A 12,500-nucleotide genomic window follows, 5' to 3' on the forward strand; every position below is an offset into this window, starting at 1 on the left:
TGATAATTAAAAATTAAAATAAAAAACAACAACAGAGAAATCTCCCTGATTTGAATCTCTAGACAATTGCTAGCAGTTGCAGGCCTCAGTGTATTTTTTTTTTTTATTATTTTTTTTTCCAGTGCAATTGCATGCAGGAAAAGGCAAGGGAAGGTTGAAGGGGAAGGTTTGGGGGACGGTGGGGATTTGGGAAAGTATTGTTTGGAGTTGGCCACATTCTGGGGGAGATGTGCGTGACATTGTAGACAGGATAGGGTTAGCCAGAGCAGCTGGAACACAAAGGGAGGCTGTAACCCCCCTAGCCTACAGAAGACAGCCTGCTGCTCAGGCAAAGCTCTGCACACTATCAGCCCTTCTCTGTCCTTGTCTAAATTTATATCACAAAAGGCTTTGACTTTCACAAGGGGACACACACACACACACATGTAAACACATACACACACATGCACACATGCACAGCAAGGCAGGAACTTAAATAGTCCTTTTTTAATGGAAGGGGAGAGGGGAAAAAAGGGAGAGGGAGAGCTGTTAGACGAGCCTGCTCCTCACTGTCCTCTGATCTTAATCAGTTTTAACTCCTGTGCAGAATGACATTCTAGGTCACAGGGGCCAGGCAGATTATTCCATGGAGAGGGAGTTTTTTTTTTACATGGAGCAGGCATGAATAATATTATTAATACTAATAAAAAAAAAATACTATATATTGTTACATTAACCACTTATTTACCCAAGACTAGGTCCCAACATAGAACATTAAAAAATATTTTTAAAAAAGTGCCATGCATTTTTAGATGGCACTTCACTGCTCTAGACGAGATCCCTGCATGGAATATTAATTAAGATTAAAAGAAAAAAAATACTATAGATTGCACTTCACTACCCTAGACTAGATCCCTAAACAGAACACTAAAGATAATAAAAGATACTCTTAATTGTTAGATTCCACTTCTCTACCCTAGACTAGATCCCTACATAGAATATTAAAAAATGCTATGTATTATCAGATTGCACTTCACTACCCTAGACTAGATCCCTAAACAGAACACTAAAGATAAAAAAAAGATCCTATGCATTGTTAGATCCCACTTCACTGCCCTAGACCTGATCCTTACATAGGTCATGAATAAAGATAAAGGATACTGTGCATGGTTGGATTCTACTTGACCTACACTAGATCCCTATAGAACAATATTAGAAGATAAAACAAGATACGAAGTGTTCTTAGAGCCAACTTCACTGCCCTGGACTAGATCCTTAAACAGGACTCTAAAGATAAAAAAGATCCTATGCTTTGTTAGATCCCACTTCACTGCCCTAGACTAGATCCCTAAACAGAACACTAAAGATAAAAGAGATCCTATGCGTTCTTACATCCCACTTCACTGCCCTAGACTAGATCCCTAAACAGAACATTAAGGATAAAAAAGACCCTATGCTTTGTTAGATCCCACTTCACTGCCATAGACTAGATCCCTAAACAAAACACTAAAGATAAAAAAGATCCTATGTTACTAGATCACACTTCACTGCCCTAGACTAGATCCCTAAACAAAACACTAAAGATAAAAAAGATCCTATGCGTTGTTAGATCCCACTTCACTGCCCTAGACTAGATCCCTAAACAGAACACTAAAGATAAAAAAAAGATCCTATGCGTTGTTAGATCCCACTTCACTGCCCTAGACTAGATCCCTAAACAGAACACTAAAGATAAAAAAAGATCCTATGCGTTGTTAGATCCCACTTCACTGCCCTAGACTAGATCCCTAAACAGAACACTAAAGATAAAAAAAGATCCTATGCGTTGTTAGATCCTACTTCACTGCCCTAGACTAGATCCCTAAACAGAACACTAAAGATAAAAAAGATCCAATGCATTGTTAGATCCTACTTCACTGCCCTAGACTAGATCCCTATACATAGAACATTATTAAAAGATAAAACAGGATAATATGTGTTCTTAGATTCAACTTCACTACTCTGGACTAGATCCCTATAAAAAAGGTCATATGCATTGTTATGGGGTCGTTGCCCTAGACTAGATCCCTACACAGGACATTAATGAGGTTAAAAAATACTGTGCATGGTTAGATCCTGCTTTACTGCCCTAGACTAGATCCCTACATAGGACATTAATAAGGTTCAAAAGATACTCTGCATGGTTAGATCCTGCTTTACTGCCCTAGACTAGATCCCTACACAGGACATTAATAAGGTTCAAAAGATACTCTGCATGGTTAGATCCTGCTTTACTGCCCTAGACTAGATCCCTACACAGGACATTAATAAGGTTCAAAAGATACTGTGGATTGTTAGATCCTGCTTTACTGCCCTAGACTAGATCCCTACACAGGACATTAATAAGGTTCAAAAGATACTGTGCATTGTTAGATCCTGCTTTACTGCCCTAGACTAGATCCCTACATAGAACCCTAATAATGATTAAAATAAGAGACTATGCATTTTTTTTTTGCATTAACAACTTAACTGCCGTAGACAGGAATCCCTGCATAGATTGTAAGCTCCCAGGACCAGGGCCCTCCTAACTCTACTTGCACCAGTCCCATTGAGTGCAGCGCTAACTGTTGGCTCTATAATAATCCTGTATAATAATAATAATGATAAGTTTTTATTTTTCTTTTTAGCAGTTCTTTTTAAGGTACTGGAGGAACAGATGATTAATTATGGCAGTTGGGGAGCGATGAAGGGCTAAACAAAAAAATAAATAAATAAAAAGCAAGCAAAGTCTACACAGACCTCGGCCATGCAAAGTTACAGTGAATGGTGGAGGGGGAAAGGAAATAAAAAGGGGGGGGGGGGGGTACATGTAGAACAATAGGCAAGACTAGAAAACAAATGAAAACCCAATACCTTCCCGTCTCATGCCAACTTTGAGGCATTTTTTGAGCCGGCAGTACTGACACTGATTGCGGTGGTGTTGGTCTATAGGGCAGTTCCTGTTGGCACGACAAGTGTAAGACAGGTTCCTCCTGACACTTCGCTTGAAGAAGCTCTTGCAACCTTCACAAGTGAACTGGCCATAGTGCTTGCCGCTAGACTTGTCCCCGCACACCACGCACTCTATGTGCTGCTGCTGCTGCTGCTTGTCCCCTTGGTTCTGGCTGGGCTGGCTGGTCGGGTTCGACTGGGCAGGGGTGGTAGAGGGCACTCCTTGCCCCGGGGTCTGCGGGGTGTGCGGCGCCCCCCCTGGCCCTTGCCCCGGAGGGGGCTGTGAAGGTTGACTTCCTGGCACATCGTCCTGAGGGTCTCGCCACGCACCCACTACCATTGCCATATCTAATGAGGGGAACCTATTCCAATCTGCTTTTTTCTTCTTATGGTGCTGGTGGGATCAGGCAGCTTTAATAGATGAAAAAAAAAAAAAGAAGGGGGGGGGGGGGTTGTTAAGGGGGGGGTGGAGGGGGGGGGTTGTTGAGCAAAAAAAAAAAAAAGAAAAAGCCGGCAATTAGATGAGTTGTATTGCAAAGGTGGTGGTAGTGGGGGAATGGAGCAGCAGCACACTTCTTCTTCTTCGGAGGTGCAGCAGACTTAGTGCTGGGGGCCAGGTCCTGGGGACATCATCAGAGTCAGCCATTCAGGAAAGCCATTGAAGAAGACAGACAGACAGGCGAAGGGTTAAGGATTACAGGAGGGGAGACCCCGCTTCTTCTTCTCCTGCTTTCTCCTCCAGCTCTGGCCAGCCAGTAGGGGAGCCTCTCCAGCAAAAAAAGAAAAAGACGACTTGCTCAGATCCCCCTTCTTCTCCTCTCCTCCTGCGAGCATGCACACACACACAAAAAAAAAATGCAAAAAAAAAAAAGAGTCCACTCTCCTCTCTCTCTTTCCTTTTGCTTTCCTCCAGCAAAAAAAAAAAAAAAAAAATGCAAAAAAAAATAATAAAAAAAATTGCAAAAAAAAAAATGCAAAAAAAAAAAGAGGAGCAGTTCACAGCTTGCTGGACATCCTTCATGCAGAATAAACCTTCAAATAAAAGGCAGGAGCTGGGAATCAAAGTGATCAAATATGCTAAAGAGGAGGAGAGGGGTTGGGGTGGTTGTTGCAGGAGGGGTGGGTGAGGAGAGAAGAAGAGGAGGAGGAGGAGGAGGAGGGGGGAGAGAGAGAGAGGAAGGTTGTAGGAAGTGATTGCGATTTGTAGGAAAGGGCTGGCAGAGTGGTGTCTCTCCGATCAGCTCACTGAGCTCTCTATATAGTGAACTTTGACACCACTGCTGCAACTTAGCACACGTTACCATGGCGACGCCGCTCCTTATAAGGCGAGAGATTGTGTTTAACTGGTCAGGGCTCCCAGCCCTCCCCTTGCACCCTATTGGTCAGGCCGGCCCTAGTGGTACAGGGTTTTTTTTTTGCTTGCAAGACTCTTGCAATTGCTCGGGTCCTAGAGACAGTCTACTCACACACAAGCAAGCAATAACCCTTGGAATCCAAGCACACTGCTCTTTCAACCAGACACAATAAGGTGGTGGAAGGTGAAGAAGGAAAAAAAAATCTATTAAAAAAAAAAAAAAAATAATAATTGCAAGAGGGCAGAAGGAGAGGAAGGGGAAAAAAAAGAGGATTGCTTTAAACATGCCTATAGAATGCTGGGGAGATTTGTGCATAAGTAAGCATCAGCATTGATTTTGCTTTTATTATAGTATTATTTCTCACTGGCACCTGAGGGACACAACTCTTTATTTGTACCCATCTAAGAACCAGCAAGAGTTGGATCTGCCTGCCTATAGAATGTATAGGAGGGGTACAAATGTGCAAGAATGCACCAGCATTGATTTTATTATCTATTATATTATTATTTCTCACTGGCATCTGAGGGGCACACAACTCATTTTTTTAGACTTCCAGCAAGAGTTGGGTGCAACTCTGCCTATAGTGTGTATAGGAGGGTAGATCTGTGCACAGGTATGCATCAGTAATGATTATATTATATTATATTATATTATATTATTATTTCTCACTGGCATCTGAGGGACACACAACTCCTTTTTTTGACTTCCAGTAAGAGTTGGGTGCAGCTCTGCCTATAGAATGTATAGGATGGTAGATCTGTGCACAGGTATGCATCAGTAATGATTATATTATATTATATTATATTATATTATATTATATTATATTATATTATATTATATTATATTATTATTTCTCACTGGCATCTGAGGGACACACAACTCCTTTTTTAGGCTTCCATCAAGAGTTGGGTGCAGCTCTGCCTATAGAATATATAGGTGGGTTACATATGTGCAAGTATGCACCAGCATTGATTTTATTATCTATTATATTATTATTTCTCACTGGCATCTGAGGTACACACAACTCCTTTTTTTTAGACTTCCAGCAAGAGTTGGGTGCAGCTCTACCTATAGAATGTATAGGTGGATAGATCTGTGCACAGGTATGCATCAGTCATGAATATATTGTATTATATTATATTATATTATATTATATCATATTATATTATTATTTCTCACTGGCATCTGAGGGACACACAACTCCTTTTTTTTAAATTCCAGCAAGAGTTGGGTGCAGCTCTACCTATAGAATGTATAGGAGGGTAGATATGTGCACAGGTATGCATCAGTAATGCTTATATTATATTATGTTATATTATTATTTCTCACTGGCCTCTGAGGGACACAAAACTCCTTTTTTTGACTTCCAGCAAGAGTTGGGTGCAGCTCTGCCTATAGAATGTATAGGTGGGTTACATATGTGCAAGTATGCACCAGCATTGATTTTATTATCTATTATATTATTATTTCTCACTGGCATCTGAGGTACACACAACTCCTTTTTTTAGACTTCCAGCAAGAGTTGGGTGCAGCTCTACCTATAGAATGTATAGGTGGATAGATCTGTGCACAGGTATGCATCAGTCATGAATATATTATATTATATTATATTATTATTTCCTACTGTTACCTGAGCTTAGGTGGGTAGATCTGTGCCCAGTTATGCATCAGTAATGATTATAATATATTATATTATATTATATTTATTTCTCATTGGCACTTGAGTGACACAGCTCCCTTTTCTATACCTCCATAAAGATTTGTGTGCAATGCTGATCTGCCTGTCTAAGGAATGTGTATGAGGGTAGATCTGTGCACAGGTATGCATCAGTCATAATTATATTATATTACATTACATTATATTCTCATTGGCACCTGAGGGACACAGCTCCATTTTCTATATCTCCAGCAAGAGTTGGGTGCAATACTGATCTGCCTGCCTAAGGAATGTTTATGAGGGTAGATCTGTGCCTAAGTATGCATCCTCATTGATTTTCCTCTCTAGCACATGAGAGACACAACTCTATACCCATCTACATACCTCAAAACAACTTAGGTGAAGCTCTGCCTATAGAATGGGTAGGAAGGTAGATCTATGCACAGGTGTGCATCAGTAATGAATATATTATATTATAGGATTATATTTTATTATATTTATTTCTCATTGGCACCTGACGGACACAGCTCCTTTTTTTATACTGCAAGCAAGGGTTGGGTGCAGTTCTGATCTGCTGCCTAAGAAATGTGTATGAGGGTAGATCTGTTCCTAAGTATGCATCCTCATTGATTTTCCTCTCTTATTATTTCTCACTAGCATAGGAGAGACACAACTCTTTTCTCCAATCCACATATCTCTCCAAGCAAGAATTGGGTGCAGCCCTGATCACTTTCTGTTCTTTACCTTTTAACTCTCTTTAAGGAGGTTATTGCAGGACACAGCCCAATATTGTCCCTAAGATACTACAGTGATTGCTGTCACTTGGGCCATCGTCTCACTATGTGTATATGTTGTAGAAAATTGCAATTATTATAGTGGGTGTCCCTAAAATCCTACAATGATTGCTGTCACTTGGGCCATCGTCTCACTAGGATGTAGACATTTTGTAGAAAATTGCAATTATTATAGTAAAGTGGTGACTGGAAAAAAATAAATAAAAATAAAACATTAATAATAATAGAAGCGAAGTAAATCAATGCTGATGTATACCTATGCACAGACCTAACCTGATATGCATTCTATAGGCACGTAGATTAGAGATGCACTCAATGCATGCTGGAAGTATTTCAGTGGTAAAAAAAAATGTTCATCACGAGCTAGTGAAAAATAATACAAACTATACATAATATAATATACTCAAATAATATAATACAATATATTCAATGCTTATACATGCTTATGATCTACCCTCATTCTATAGGCAGGCAAACCAGAGCTGCACCCAACTCTTGCTGGAAGTATTTGGATGAGTTAAAAAAAATAAATTGTGTTTTTCACTTGCTAATGAGAAATAATATAATAGAAGACAATCAATGTTGATGTGTGCTTATGCACAGACCTACCCTCCTATACACTCTACAGGCAGGTCAGTCTGTAATGGAGGAGTATGCAGAGAAGAAGAATGGGCGACCAGTCACTGGAGGGGTGATGAAGGTTCAAATGGACAATACTGGAGAATGAGACTCGCTGCTGTTTGATCACTTGACCATCAGAAAGTGCATAGCTCTGGTTATTATTTAGCCCAAGCACAGTCATTCCGTGTCAGCCAAGGGCTACACTGGCTTGTTGGTTTAAGCCTAATTGCACAGACAAGCCAAAGTGTCATGATTACCTGGGAAGGTCTATTATTTTACTGCTGGCAAATGTTAGTTTCTCTTCTCCTTGTCACTGAGCGCTACGGAACCATCCTTCCCCCTTGTACTTGTGCTTTGTCCGTATGGGAGCATGCTATGTACTAAGCTTACACAATGCAATGGTCACCTTCTTTATGGATCAGAAATGATACGTTTTATCAATTATGTATAAAAAGCTGGGGGAAAATCTGAAAGCAACATTTTTCAAGGCTTTTATTTTTTTTTTTTTTTATACATGTGTGTATGATATATGCTTGTGTATGCACATGTGTACATATTTCTATGCACATGTGTACGCCTCAGTCTTTTTCTCTCTCGCTTTCCTCTATGTCTTCCACATAGACATCATATATATGTATTTCATATTAATTTAATGAGTGCACTGTGAACCTGTAGTAACATCAGATTATAGTATTTTTTATAGAAATGTGAATATGTGATATATGGAAAAATATATAGGGGGTGGTATCACTAGGGCACCAGAGAAGCAGATACGTACGCTTTCATGTCTCCATTGCACTGGATGGCTGTAGAAGATGTAACAGATGACATAGGGACCTATTGCTGGAAATGATCCACTACTTCACTATTACTAGGAGAAATGCAATCTGGAGCTTTCATTGAAATAACCCCCTCACCCCACTCACAATAAGTGTGCCCTGAGAGGGACATTATAAGATGGCATGTAGAAACATATAGGACTAAGTGTCACTGCTTTGGGGGGTTGTGAACATTAAAAAAATGATAAATCAAAGAATATTTGATATGACACATGAGGTGTATCACAGCATGTAAAATCCATTTGGAGATAATAAAATCACGCTTAGCCTATACAGCTTGCATGGATCAGGTCTTATTACTGGCCTCGGCTAGCACATTGAAAGGTTTTTAGGACTTCATCTCAAGCCATTGTAAAGCTGCAATGGTTCGGGTGTCATTGTGAAGCTAGTCATTGCTATCTTAGGCCATACAATGAATACCAGCATGGTGTCAGATGCATCCTACTATTGTCTACCTTCTATGTGAATCGCAAGCCAGAGAGCCCACACTCAGATGTCATTTTTCAAATGCTATAAGCCAGTTCTATACCTTTAAGAAGCTATACTCAGCAAGTATAATAAAGTGTGTCAGTTCAGTGACTTGCAAGAGTCATATAGACAGGGTATAATATTATAATGCATTGTGATGTATATACATCCTAGTTATCTATCTATCTATCTATCTATCTATCTATCTATCTATCTATCTATCTATCTATCTATCTATCTATCTATCTATCTATCTATCTATCTATCTATCTATCTATCTATCATCTATCTATCCTCAACTGAAAGTATCACTTCCACACACATCTATCTCTATCTATCTATCTATCTATCTATCTATCTATCTATCTATCTATCTATCTATCTATCTATCTATCTATCTATCTATCTATCTATCTATCTATCTATCTATCTATCTATCTATCTATCTATCTATCTTAACAATATCATCATATCTTATGATGTCCATGGATTAGTGTTTATTTACCCAGAGATGTATGTATATATCTTACTATTAATATAATATATTGTTACATGCATGGGCAAGTGTTTCATTCCATAGTCTCTCTCTCTATCCTAATATTATATTATCTTGTGATGTGCATGGGTATGTGTTTCTCTATCTATCTATCTATCTATCTATCTATCTATCTATCTATCTATCTATCTATCTATCTATCTATCTATCTATCTATCTATCTATCTATCTATCTATCTATCTATCTATCTATCTATCTATCTATCTATCTATCTGTCTATCTATCTGTCTATCTATTTCTCTCTACCCTAATAATATTATAATATCTTGTGATATGCACGGATAAGTGTGTATTCCATATCGATCTCTCTATCTATCTATCTATCTATCTATCTATCTATCTATCTATCTATCTATCTATCTATCTATCTATCTATCTATCTATCTATATCTTGTGATGTGCATGGATAAGTGTTTCCCTGGTTATCTATCTATCTATCTATCTATCTATCTATCTATCTATCTATCTATCTATCTATCTATCTATCTATCTATCTATCTATCTATCTATCTATCTATCTATCTATCTATCTATCTATCTATCTATCTATCTATCTATCTATCTATCTATCTATCTATCTATCTATCTGTCTATCTATCTGTCTATCTATTTTAATTCATCTATCTATTAGCCACACCACATACAATGGTTGAACTGATGAACTGGTGAAAATAAATATCTTGTGATGTGCATGGGTAAGTGTCTATCTATCTATCTATCTATCTATCTATCTATCTATCTATCTATCTATCTATCTATCTATCTATCTATCTATCTATCTATCTATCTATCTATCTATCTATCTATCTATCTATCTATCTATCTATCTATCTATCTATTAGCCACACCACAAGCAATGGTTGAACTGATGAACTGGTGAAAATAAAGAGAATGAGCACAGATCCACCTAAGTGTAAAGGTTACATTAAAATGTGCATTCTCATCAGCAACTAGTAAATGATGAAGCCCCTGTCTAGTAACCAGTAACATGTGTCTCAGCACTTGTACAGAAGTGCATTGGGGTGTGTGTGTGTGTGCTGTGTCCCTGTGTGCCTTGCCTTGTGTGCCTTCACCAACCCCTCACTCTGAGGTCCTGGGAATGGGGGGTGAGCAAGTGCCATTGTGTTGCTCTTAACTTCCAAGTCAATGCCATTTTTTAGCCACTGGCTTGTGGCACTTTCAGAATCACCAGGGGCTGTCAGGAGTTGGGTCCTCTAAAAAATTTACAGTGCTAAATTAGAGCATATGCTGGGAGAGGGGAGAGAGAGAGAGAAAAAAAATTGCTGAAGAACTGAAGTACAGTATCTGTCTGCCCCCTAGTGTAAGGCTTTCATCTGCCTAAAAAACTAAAGCATGCAGTGGAAAAAGGAAGATGGGATCTTAAAGGAGACCGACTTTCTGGCTCACGCAAGTCAGAAAACTTATGTGCATATTAATCTGATTAACTCCTGAGGATTTTTTTTTTCCCAATGAACTGGCTTTGGACACATGCTTTGCATTGGTGGGCGCCTAATGGAGATGCATCCAGGGGGGCTGATGCAGCAGTGTTGCTCCTTTCTCATTGATGGACCGTGTATGCACAGCATTCCTATCCAGCCAGCCAGCATGGAGGAGACCTGTCCCTTAGCTGCTGCAGCTTGGAGCAGTTCCTTTGCAAGAGGAGCCGACGGTGAGTACCCAACCCCTGTCCCTGCTCCGGTGCTGCGGTGCAGCGGCTCTGTCCGGTAGGGATCCCCAAGAGCCCAGGCTATCCCTGCTATCTGCAGCCTAGCTATTGCTGCTGCTGCCTGTGACAGATGAAAGCTGGCTGCAACTGATCCTGCTATCATTTTAACACAATCATACATTATATGAAACCCAGGCACACACAAACAAGCAAGAGCCTCAGCACAGGGGACTAAATAAGCACGCTCAGCAGATTAATCAGGTTAACAGATAGTTAAAGAGATAGATGCATCCGATGGCTAAGCAGACAAGATAGAAATAAAATAGGAACCTACCAAACACGTATTTTCCTTGCTCTGCGTCCCAAATGGCTTGCATCTTCTTCCTATCACTGCAAATCCCTTTTTACTGTTGGCAGGTGAAATGAGTCCCTTTTTGCACGTTATTGAAGATTTCCTTGTTACAAAGAGAGGAATACAATGTCTCCCCTTACTGTGTTTATTGAACAAAACTGATTGCAAAAGTAAAAAAAAAAAAAAAAAAAAAAAAAGGCAAAGAGCCTAGAGGGTGCAAAGGGAGAAAGGTGAATGGGATATCCTCTGCTGGGAAAGGGAAGTTCTAGTTAAGTCTTGCAGGCTTTGCAAGGAGGAAAAAAAAAAAAACTTGACACTATAACTTTAAATATAGTGAGTTTGAGAGAGCCAGCACACAGCCTGTCAGGAATGTGAGCCTCGCCTTTAAGAAAATCCCCATAGCCAAGGTATAGCAAGAGTACAGTGATCTCCTCTCTCTCATCTCATTCCTTAGAAGGAATAGAGAGCATTGCTACACCTTCCAGTTTGGGGCAGGGATAGATGAGACTTAAAACACGCGCCCAATTGGAAAAAAAATCTTTAACTTAATGATTTATCCTCCTTTTTTTAGAAAACAGATGTTTTTGAAGAAAAAAAAAAACTTGCTAATGACAATCAAACACTTCTGCATTTTTATAGCCCCATGCCTTGATTACATTAAAGCACAACTTTGCAGTAGAGTTTAATAACTTTATTCTGATAACCTGCCCCCCCCCATACCTAACCACCCCCCTCCACATCAGGAATTCTCAACTTTAATTTAGTCTCTGGGTGGGGGTCACTTTATTGCAACTGGCATACATTTAATGATAGACACTCACTGTTTGCAAATCATTTCCTTACCAATCTCTCTTTGCAGTATATTTTAATAACTTTACTCTGATAAATTACCCCCACCCCATACCTGGCCACCCAACAGGAATTTTCAACTTTAATTTAGTCCCTGGGTGGGGGTCACTTTATTGCAACTGGTATACATTTAATGCTAGATACTCACTGCTTGCAAATAATTTCCTTATCAATCTCTATGTTTGCAGTAGATTTTAACAACTTTATTCTGATAAATAACCCCCCACCCCATACCTGGCCACCCCACGTCAAGAATTTTCAACTGTAATTTAGTCCCTGAGTGGAGGTCACTTTATGGCAATTGGCATACATTTAATGCTAGACATTCACTGTTTGCAAATCGTTTCCTTACCAATCTCTCTTTGCAGTCGATTTTAATAACTTTACTTGGAT

The 12,500-nt window shown here is 39.3% G+C and overlaps 1 protein-coding gene across 3 annotated transcripts in view; it reads right to left on the reverse strand.

The window, feature by feature from the left end:
* NR2F2 (nuclear receptor subfamily 2 group F member 2) overlaps window positions 1–11,721 on the reverse strand; it is an 18,813-nt gene extending 7,092 nt beyond the window's left edge. The window contains exon 1 of one of the 3 annotated variants that reach the window (XM_082256048.1): window positions 11,241–11,721. In XM_082256048.1, coding sequence (XP_082112174.1) covers window positions 11,241–11,283 — 43 coding nt within the window. In that variant the 5' untranslated portion in view covers window positions 11,284–11,721. Of the gene's footprint in view, window positions 1–2,871; window positions 3,386–11,240 lie in introns of those variants that run through there. The other 2 variants (XM_082256046.1, XM_082256047.1) reach the window with 2 other exon arrangements.
* Between the last annotated feature and the right edge of the window lie 779 nt (window positions 11,722–12,500).

The sequence above is a fragment of the Pelophylax lessonae genome (assembly GCF_965119305.1).
Source record: "Pelophylax lessonae genome assembly, chromosome: 4".
NCBI lineage: Eukaryota > Metazoa > Chordata > Amphibia > Anura > Ranidae > Pelophylax > Pelophylax lessonae.